The sequence below is a fragment of the Cygnus atratus genome, chromosome 2, assembly GCF_013377495.2.
Source record: "Cygnus atratus isolate AKBS03 ecotype Queensland, Australia chromosome 2, CAtr_DNAZoo_HiC_assembly, whole genome shotgun sequence".
Classification (NCBI taxonomy): Eukaryota; Metazoa; Chordata; class Aves; order Anseriformes; family Anatidae; genus Cygnus; species Cygnus atratus.
Genome location: NC_066363.1, coordinates 108334107 through 108345101, shown reverse-complemented (window position 1 = coordinate 108345101; position 10995 = coordinate 108334107). Strand labels below are relative to the sequence as shown.

Genomic DNA, 10995 nt, shown 5'->3' with positions numbered 1-10995 from the left:
TCTCTAAAACTGTCTTTACATTCTAGGTAGAATTACACTATTCTGTACTGCTTTTAAATGCTTACTTTAAGAAAAATTGTATGCTGTTAGTGGTAGATGTACTTTATTTCAGCTATACACTGCTTCTGTATGATAGAGGGGTGTCTGAATTGATAAAAGACTTAAGATTATCTGTCTCTAAAAATACATTCTAAGCTTAGATATTATCTGACACTTTATTCTATATCTCACCCAACTCTATTAATTTAAATAACCTTACTCATTGGAATTATGAAGGCAGCCCTAGAACTACATCTAAATTAGAAAACTGGGACCAGATCTCCAAAAAAACCTGCAGATTGGGTAGCTAAATGGCAAAATTTTGAGGAGTATTTAATATTTTGCAGCTTACGTGAACAAATAGAAGCTGAACTCTTCAAAATTTTGCTACTCAAGTCAGCATGAGGCATTTTCTTTCATGTGACAACCTCTAAATCTCTCATCTCTGACCTAAACCTCTTTTTTCAAAGATTAAATCAGAAAATGATAACACAAGTACTCAACTGTGAAGTGCTTCATTTTCTAATGTTTGTTTCAATATTGGTAAGAAGGGAAGAGGGGTTGGGGAGTGGAGAAGGGCTGGAAGGTATTCTTCTTTCATATGGTCTCTTTGTTCCTTTTTGTCTTTAGAAAACACCTGTTTTTAAGAGCACACAGTTAAAATCACAGAATAGCAAAGTTCCTATTTGAAGTATTTCTTTTCACTGTAGTCTTTTAAATCACAAAGAATCTTAATTAAACTGTTATACTTCCTTAGCATTTTGATCTTTTTGCAACTCAGAAGACTTTGGGTTAGCATCTCAACTGGTGTCAAACACACAGACCCATTCAGGTCACCAGAAATCAACTGATATGTTGTTGCATTATACATATATGTATGTATATATAAAAGCCTTGAATGTGCAAATGGGTATTTACATACTTAACACATGGAGAGTTCCGTTGAAGCCACTTGGCCACATGTCACCATAACATGGACAGACTTTCAGCATAAGCCAGAGTTTTTGCTATCCTCTGTATATGAAAGACATTACTGACTTGGGTTTCAAAGCAGTAGATGGAGAAGTGTATATTTAGGACAAATTCAATGCATGCTATTTTTGCTACTTAATTTAAAATATATATATATATATCATATTTAATGTAATTCTAGCCATCCATGTTTCTATAGCATTCTGTCATTCTTGCATGCACACTAGTTAGCTAATCTGTCCCCGTGTCTGCAAACCTTGTTAGGAATATTAGGCTAGTCTGGTCCCAATAAGTCAAAAAAATTCTCATTAACCGGACAGGATCTCATCTACTTTCTTGTAAGTTCTGATAGAAATCATCATCCTTGTAAAAACAAAAGTAAAATTTTGCCCATTCCTCAATCAGTACAGCTCACAGCTATTTACCATGCTGGACTCTGTGACTTGGAGCTGACATACAACTGCTCCTGTACATAGCGTCTTTTGGTTCAGACAGAAGCTGGGAGCAGTAACGTGTTCAGATGCAGTTGTATTTACCTGAACTTCACACTCAGATCCCCACAGTACATAAAATACAATCCCTTCAGAAGGTATACACGTAACAGGAGTAATTTAAAATACATTGCCAACAGCATACAGCTGAGGTTACTTCCTAAGACCTCTTCCAAAACTTTAAGCTGAAATTATTTTCTTAATTATTCTAAGCCCTGTCTTGAGGAAGGACATTTGGGGGAAAAAATATATATATATATATATATATGTATGTATATAGATGTTCCAGAAAAAAAAAAAAAAGAGGAAGAGAGGAGGGAGGAAGGGAGGGGAAGGGAGGCTTAAGCATTCATGAACGATATTGTTGTTGTTGGTCTCTGGAAAATACAGTGGTTTTCTGAATCCTTTGCAGGTAAAAACTAGTAAGCCTAAGAACTAAACTAGGAGCCTACGCTCCTTTGGAAACCTATGACATGGAAGTAACTCCTTTGTTTTTACTTAATTTGTTCCTATGGCAGAGAGTGTTACGGTCAAGTCTCATGTAAAGTGTTTATGCCATGCCCAAGGCACATGTGACCACACTTGTTCCTGCCTCTGAATACTGCTGTATCAGAGTATATAAAATATCAATGTCTCAATTTTAAAATGCTACAAGCATCTTGCAAGCCTTAGAGCTGTAACCTTATATAACTCTTACAGGTGTAAGCTCAAAGGACAGCAAAACCTACTCTGATGTAAAGTCTAATGTTATTACACTTCTGGTTGTCTTTCAATGCATTCCTGCTTTCCTGTAAGTTTCAAATTCACAACCTGATCGCTTATGCACACGTCAGACAGAGGGATGTTTTCTTCTGTAAGCCTTGAGCTCTCTTACCATTCAAGTGTTCATTTATTACTTCCCTAGCATTCCAAAAACAAACACCAAAGTTAAAAGGCTCTTCAGAGGTTGCTTAGCTTACCCTGTAGCTTCAAGGTAGAAATAACTATATTTAAACCATTCCTAAGATGTTTGTCTAACCCCTTCTTGAATACCACCAGTACCAGAGATTTCAGCACTTCCCCAGGCATTCTGTTCTAATAATTCATTATTCTACCCCTTAGAAATCTTTCGTAATGTCTACTGTAAATGTAATTTAAGCTCGTTACCTCTTGCACTCTTCGTAAGAGACCTAGAGAATTTTTTTCACCTTTTATGCTTCTGAAGTCTTTTCACAACAGATTTGTTTTATGCAGACTTAACCACCCCAATTTTATCATCTAAGAAAAAAAAATGAACAAAAGATAAGAAAACATAGCAAGACTACTAAGAAAGAAAAACGTAGATCCCATTCTGGACCTACTATCTTTATCTGTGATCATATACAATAAAACATTTTAACAATGGTCATTTATCATGTTCCTCAAGAGAACCAATAAAATGCAATGAATACACATCCTCTGATGTTGCACAGATACAAAATGTATAGTTTGTTTACAAACTAATATTACTGAATGTAAAATGAAGCAACATTTTAAAAAAATATATTGGTAAAAGTCCAAAGTTTACATTTTCTAAAATATTAAATTCGTGTTTTATTTACAGACCAGCTTTCAAACGATTATTGGCATTTTAAGATAATTGCTTAACCTGATGGGTACATGTATAAAATGAAACTGTAAAACAAACAAACAAACAAAAACAATAAGCAAAGTTTCATATAACAGTTCCAAAAATGCTATTTTTCATTTCTATTTAGAAATGCAAGATGTGATCTACGACGCAGTAACTTACCAGAACCTGGTTTAACACTTCAATATGCTATAGGTTTCGCAAATGACCAATGTTATCCAACCATGTGCCCAAGAGTGCATTTTTTGCCCATTCCAACTTCAAATGAAGTGTTGACAACATTGTAATATTTACAAATTTAAAATAAAGGCTCAAAATCCCATTGCATCACATTATCACTGTTATTGTGTCTTCTCTTGTTGACTACACATAGCAGACTGCAATCCAAAGACTACGTATTTTGCTGACTCTTTGAGTTAACAGTTAAATTAGCAGCATCTACCTCAGCTTGTCTGGAAAAAAAAAAAAAAAACAAAACCAAAACAAAACAGGCAACTCTAAGTAACAGACTAATAGTGAACACTGATTCTGAACCAGTTATGACTGAAATCACCCACTGAAGTCTCCCTCTCGCTGAGAGGTGGCGTGCCAGAGGGTGGAAGCTTTGAACCTATTAGCTGGTGTGACAAGTCAAGATATAAAAACCCAGTCTGAACACTGCTGGCGGGTATGCGATAGCCCATGGCTGTGCTCTGAAACTCTGGAGGTCTGGCAGTGAATTCCAGTCACTCACCAGTGCAGCTAATTCTCCTGTGCTGCCAGAAACACTCCTTTGCCTTAACTGTGCTAGGTTAGGTCAAGTGAAAGCTGCATAATAAAAACTACAGCCTCAGGCTGTATTAGCTTTAACTCGTTTCTATGGGCCCGAGTAAGGAAAATATCTCCTTCTCCATGATGCACTCTTTTTCCTTTGTGGCTCCGTCCCATCTCCTGCGGCCTGCATAAGATTTCTAAAATGAACATAGAAACAAACGAGTCAGACTCTTTCCCCACAGCAGAAGGGACTAGTGAGTGCAACGACCCTTCTTCTTTGCCAGCCTGGACCACTGTGAATAATGCCATTTTTTCAGGAAAGCAAGTACTTCCTAGTCCATAAAACTTGCCACCTCAATTAAAATGAGAGGATATTTGAGGGAGTGGAATAAGAAGCAATTTTGATTTGATCACCGCCCTCCAGTACACTCTATGGTACCAACCTCTAGCACCTACCCTAGGTGAAAAAAGGAGGAATTAAAGAACCTAGGGAACCAACGGTTGTTTCTCAAAAAATGCAGGTATAACACCTTCGAAACTATGAAAAACAAGTATTTCCTCTCCATGTTTGTTATGTTCTGAGATCTCAGCATTTTAAAACATAACTCACTGATTTTGACATCTATACCGTATGTAGCATTCCATACTGGATGAAACAAAACATCAGCCAGTGACGATCCTTGTTTTATAGAGAACTTGATCATACTCTTAAATTAAATCAAGTATTAGTGCATTGTACTGCTAATGACAACAAAACTATTTTATATTCTAAGAATACCCATCTCGGAAATATTTTAAAATACCTAACCAAGCAATGCTTTGTGTTCCTATGTAGCATTCAAATCCTCTAAAAATAGTTTTTTTTTTTTTGTTTGGAAAAGATAATTATCAGTCTAAATGTATACCAATAATAGATTTTGTTCAATTTCTTATATTATTTCTGATAAATTTTCTGTGTTTTTTTTTTTTTTTTTTTTTAACTACAAGCTATAGTTTCTAATTGCTGCTCTGCTTCAGCAGCCATAGCTGCTGCCTGTAATTGTTCTGTTTCACTCTGGATGGAATTGGCTGTAGTAACTTGTTTTCTTTCACTGTGCATATTGTTCTCATGCCTTTTTAGATCAGATGCTTTAGCAAATGCTTTAGTGCAGGAACTGCAGACAAAAGGTTTCTCTCCTCGGTGTCTTCTTTCATGGTCTTTGAGGTGGGACTTGTGCTTGAAAGCTTTATCACACATATGGCATGCAAATGGCCTCTCATTACTGTGAACTCTTTCATGCTTTTTTAGATCTGGTGCCCGAATAAAAGACTTTCCACATACCTCGCAACTGTACGGCTTGTAACCTGTGTGTATTTTCAGATGCTCTTTCAAATGAGCTTGTGTGGTAAAGCCCTTTGTACACATTTCACAAACAAATGGTCTATCAGCAGTGTGTAGCTTTTCATGTTTTCTCAGTCGTGCTTCATCAGAAAAGGTCTTACCACAAGCCTGACATACAATGTGTTCCCTGTGACCATAAAGCAAATACTCAAACTTCATATCCCCAGCTGCTGTCGTCCAGCCTGGTGTCTGTTCATCTTTCACTTCACTTATGCCATCATTAAATGTCAAAGCCTGAGGGGTTTGGGATCCTAAGTCTTTTGATTCGGTTGTTTCCATGGGCTCTACCTCTTGGCCATAGCAGTTTACTTTTCGAACCTCTTCGCTTCCCAGCTCTTTCAGAATCGCCTCCTGAACTCTCAGGGTAGTGGTAGGTGATTTTCCATCTTCCTGACTGGGGGGAGTTCCTTCCACTGTCACATCGGATGGACTGTCATCGTGATCTCCAATTTCTTCCACCTCATCGTCTTGGGTATCGTTAGGTTCCCCAATAGGACGGTTTATTTTTAGACAGTACTTGTTCTTGGACTGCGTGTTTTCTTCGGGACTAGATACATCACGCTTTTGAGTGCAGAGTTTATCTAGAAAGCGAATACCAAGAATCTGGCCCGAAGACATCATCAAATTTACATCCTCTTTCTTAACAGAAATCTTTGCAGTGTACATGTAATTGAGAACCTCCTCAAAAATATCAGAACGAAGAAAATCTATTTCTATTACTGATGAACTATCGACTTCTAGTTTTTTGAAAAGCTTTTTGAAGTAGGTACTGCAGGCAGCAAGCACACACCTATGTGCTCTGAACTTAACATCTTCAACCACGATAGCTATGTCACAAAATTCTCCTTCCAAACGTTGTTCGTTTAATGTTTTCAGGAACACAGTTTTGTGATCATCGTCATTGTACTTAATGGTTTCAGACATACTGATGAAAAACTCCTGTAAAATAACAAGTAAAAGTTTTGTAATACAGTAGTCTAAACCATAAAATCCCAACAGCTGATGCCATTTACACTCCAAAAGAACTGCCAGATAAATTTTTTAGCTTAACAGGACCAGGAAAAGCCTTTCAGAGTATAAAACCATTACTCTTAAACCCCTTTTAAATTTTTGAATATATAAAGAATATTGTAAATATAAATACATATAAATAACTGCAAATATAAAAATCTCTCCCTAGATTACACACTTTACAGGACACATAGTTACTTGTAGAGGATATTTTTTGCATTAAGATATTAATTTATTCAAATATTGATTCACTCATCCACAATTCAAAACTTTCTCTGTGAAGTTGTGATTCCTTGTAAATGTGTGATCCAACTGCAGCGAAGTCATTCTTATAACTAAATCTTCATTCTGAAAACCATATAGGGAAAAATCTAAATGTGTCAGCATAACAAACTAAAATGTGAAATACCAAATAGACCTCATGCCTTACCATGAACAACGCAGAAAATTTTCTGAATAAATGGTTACTAAGTATTTGACAGATGATTAACCCTTACAATGGCCCAGCTTCAGCCTGAAAGACAGAAAGACAGTAACATTTTAAGAAATGATAAAATACATTCCATAAGTTATTTTAAATTAGCGCGTTAAAACATAGTATTTTCCATTATTTACAATGATTCTGTATACATTATTAAAATGCCCCATCCTACCAATGACTTCGTAAATTAATTTGATAGCACTGCTGTCATAGACCATGCATTTACTTTCCTCTGGCTTTTCCATTTCCATGACTCTGCTTTCTTGCTACTTACTTTGGACTAGAGCTGAATGACAGAAAAACTTCTACAGGAATCAACACAGTTAACTTATTAAGCCATCAAAAAGACTGAATGACTGAATTCTGCTGAATTAGTGAGCTGACCAAGCCCACTGGAAAGAGTGGTAAGCAGACAGAGCAGCTCAAAGGACACCATGTTGGGCTGCAGATGGATGAATAGAGATGGATGCAGAGAGACCAAGGTTACCAGATCTCCAAAGAAACAATAGAGATACTTGAATGGCAGAGGGATAGTGAAAGATACAGAATTTACATTATTCAATCCCCATCTCCCAGAGGCAGCCACTTGTGGTAGAGACAGGAAATGCATTGGAGAGGAGGGTAATCTAACAGTTGGTTCAAACACCTCCCTCCATCACCTCACGTGCAGCTACAGGACGCTCAACTCCTAAACTCCTATTTATCCTTATTTTTCTTTGACCATACATGAAACGGAACCAGCTGACAGGTATGCAACTCCCACTTTTTAACACAGTATGGAAACAGACAGCACCCTGCAAATGTGCTTGCAGGTCTGGCGTTGCAGCAAGTAGTGCCAGTGACTTAAGAAAACAAGTAAAAAAAAAAAAAAAAAAAAAAGAGAGGAAAACCAAAATTATTTTCATTGTCCTATACAATCAGATGCTAAGATAGCCAAAAGGGAAGTGTACTGATATTTGAAATACACAAAACCAAGAAGCTGTGTGTGTTTTCCTGGGCTGTCTGGCTCTGCCACCCCAGGACGAGGCATTAACGCAGCACTGATGAGGGCAAGACCAGTGACTATCCCAATAGGACCTACGACTATCCCAAGAGGATCTGCTGGGAGTTTGTTGCCGGCTGGGTAAGACTGCTTTCTTTCTGAACAAGCAGCAAAGGGTCAGGGTTAATAAGCGAGGAGCAATCCCACCCTTCTTTGTTAAACATGCAATTGCACTGCGGTTCCGTTGACTCTTAGAACCAACGTGGGCTTAAAGCAGTATCGCTGAGCACACGAGTGCGGCCGCGGGGAAAGGACCCGGCGGGCACTTCACCGGAGAACCCGCAGCGCCATTGCCGGGCCACCCTCCCCCTTCAGCCGAGCCGGGCTCTCCGTGCGGCCCGCCGGCGCGGCGCCGTGCCCGTGCCCGCCCGCTCCGCGCACCCGCCGCCGAGGACGCGGCGCGGGCGGGCTCCCGACGGGGCCCATCCCTCACAGGAACCCGCGGCAGGAAGGCGCCGCCCGCGCTCCCGGCCTCCCCCCCCCCCCACGGCGCCGCCTCACGGGGCTGCGCAGCGCCCCCCTCCCTCAGCCCGGCCGCGGCTTCCCGCCTCCGCCGCCAGGCCGCGCGCCCCTTTGTTGCAGCGGCGCCCGCGCGCACCCGGCGGCGGCGGCGGTGGCGGCGGCGCCCGCGTCCCCCGCGCGGCGCTGCCGTTGGGGGGGGGGGAGAGGGGGGAGAGGGGGAGGAGGGCTCGCGCTTACCTGCCGCCCGCCCGCGCGCGCGCGCGCGGAGCCGCCGCCGCTTTCCCGGGAGCGGGAACGGGGGACCCGGGGGGGGGGGGGGACGGGGACGGGGGAGGGAAAGGGAGGGAAGGAGGAGGAGGAGGAGGAGGAGGGGGGGAGGGGGAATTTGGGGAGGGGGGCTGGGGGGGGGTCTGCGCGCGTCTCTGCGGCCGCCACCGCCGCCTCCTGCACGAGCACTCAGTGCGCGCGCGCGCGCCGGGGGCGGCGGGGGGGGGGGGGGAACGTGCATGCGCAGTGCGAGCAGGGCGCGCCTCAGCCGGGGAGCGTGGAGAGGAGCACAGTGTGTGTGGGGGGGGGGGGCACGAGGCGCGGGCGGCGCGCGCGCGCTCACGGCCGGCTCGGCCCCAACGGACGCCGGGCACCCGCCCGCGTGTGCGAGCCCGGCCCCGAGCGGGAGGGGCAGGCGCGAGGCGGCCGTTAGGAGCGGCCGTGTGAGGCACGGGCGCGAGGCGGCCGCTGGGCGGCGCGCGGGGGCGGGGCCGCGCGCCGGCCGCGAGGCAGCGGGCGGGAGGCAGCGGGCGGGAAAGGGGCGCTCGCGCCCGGCGGCGGGAGCGGGAGCGGGAGCGTGAGGCGGGGCCGCGGCTCCTCGGGGCCTGTGGGCGGGACCGCTGAGGGGAGCGTGCCCCGGCCGGCGGCGCGCAGCGCGTTCCTACCGGCACCTCGGCTCTTCTGACGGCCGGAGAGCCAACGCACCCGCTGGGAAGAGCCGTGGCAGCACCTTTCATCACCCACCTCCGTTATTTTATTTTATTTTATTTTATTTTATTTTATTTTATTTTATTTTATTTTATTTATTTGTGAGGTGCCAGCCTGATGGCACGGTGTCCGGTGAAACAACCCGTGGATAAATAAAGCTTTAAAAGTTGCAAAGTGGTAACTTTTGCCCCTTCCTGAGTCATCTCTCGTAATGTTTTTTGACACACAAATATATTTAGCGAATTGCTTGCCAGCTGGATCACTTATATTTTTAAAATTATTAATTAGGAAATGTATATTATCTACCCAGTTTTAGATACTATGAAAGTAAGTGTATTTTGACTGCACAGATGGGATTGCCAGGCTTGTTTTTGTAGCGACACAGGTGATTTGCATTCAGGAAGCAGAACTGACTCTATTAAACCAACTCAGAAGTATTTCTGACCCCCATACGAGAACTCCCTCCAGCATGGAAGGAGCTTCCCACATATAGCTTCAGGACATGTTGTATGTTTTTGTGACAGTGCCTTGGGCGCTCTGGTGGTACCCTCCTTAGTCCTGAGTAACGTAACTGCTGCGTTTACTGACTTCACAGAATGGCTGAGGCCGGCAGGGCCCTCTCCCCCTGCCGCAGCCCCCTGCCCCAGCAGGGCCACCCAGAGCAGGGTGCACCACATCCAGGCGGCTTCTGAAGGTCTCCATGAGGAGACCCCACGGCCTCTCTGGGCAGCCTATGCCAGTGCTAGGCCACCCACACATTCAGACAAAACCTCCTGTGTGTTGGGCTCCTGCTTGTTCCCGCAGCTTCTTGTCCTGTCACTGGATGCCACTGAAAAGAGCCTGGCTCCTTCTTCTTTGCACCTTCCCTTCAGATATTTATACATACTGCTGAAAGCCCCTCTCAGCATTCCCTTCTCTATGCTAAATAGTCCCATCTCCCTCAGCCTTTCCTCATAGGAGAGTGCTCTGGTTCCACAGTTATCTTAGCAGCCCATCGCTGGACTCTCTTAGTAGCTCCACATGTCTCTTCCACTGGGCAGCCCAGAACTGGGCACAGCACTACAGATTTGGTCTCACCAGTGCTGAGTAGAGGGTGTAGGGTCATTTCCCTCATCCTGCTGGTGACACACCTAATGCGGCTTAGGACACCACTAGCCTTAATTTACTGCAAGGGCACATAGCTGGCTCATGGTCAACATGGTGTCCACCAGGACCCCCTGTGCTGACCAGCAAATTGTGCCTCTTATGCTCTGTGTTTCTGCTACACCTGCACAGTTCCCAGCACAATGTGAATGTGCTCAATATCCAGGGGCAGGTTGCACTGTACTGCACAAGATCCGAGTTAAACTCCTAGTGGAGGACAGCACGGTTACCATAGGGAAAGTACGGCCCTTGGTTTCCTCTCTCTGCTTTCTGTGTGATAAGCTACTTTTGAATGAGTGCTGTACGTTTCAAGTTGTATCAGGAGCAGCTCTCACTGAGACACTAAAACACAACAAGCCTGTGTATCCAGATTATATCTCCACAACTATAACCTGTTGAAAAATGAAACGTTTGCTACTGCCAAACTGTGTCATATTTTTCATCACTTGTACCATCCCAGGTGTTTGCCAAGTGGTCTGAAGTCAGCTTGGTGAGCTTGCAAGCTGAGCTAAAACCTTCCTCCTTTCTGCTTGGAGGTGCAGGAACACTGCCTGACTGTAAATGCTATAGATAATATTATAAAGCACGTACAGTGAGCAGTAGGCCTAAAGGTTATTAAAATTCAACAGTACCAGG

The 10995-nt window shown here is 43.7% G+C and overlaps 1 protein-coding gene across 1 annotated transcript; it reads right to left on the bottom strand.

Moving 5' to 3' along the window:
• Positions 1–2810: 2810 nt before the first annotated feature.
• Positions 2811–8723, bottom strand: ZBTB14 (zinc finger and BTB domain containing 14). Its single transcript, XM_035564174.2, has 3 exons — positions 8479–8723; positions 6687–6770; positions 2811–6184 (listed from the first exon to the last, which is right to left on the bottom strand). Exons 2-3 carry the CDS (start codon positions 6687–6689, stop codon positions 4841–4843), a joined length of 1347 nt encoding a protein of 448 aa, XP_035420067.1. The 5' UTR covers positions 6690–6770; positions 8479–8723; the 3' UTR covers positions 2811–4840.
• Between the last annotated feature and the right edge of the window lie 2272 nt (positions 8724–10995).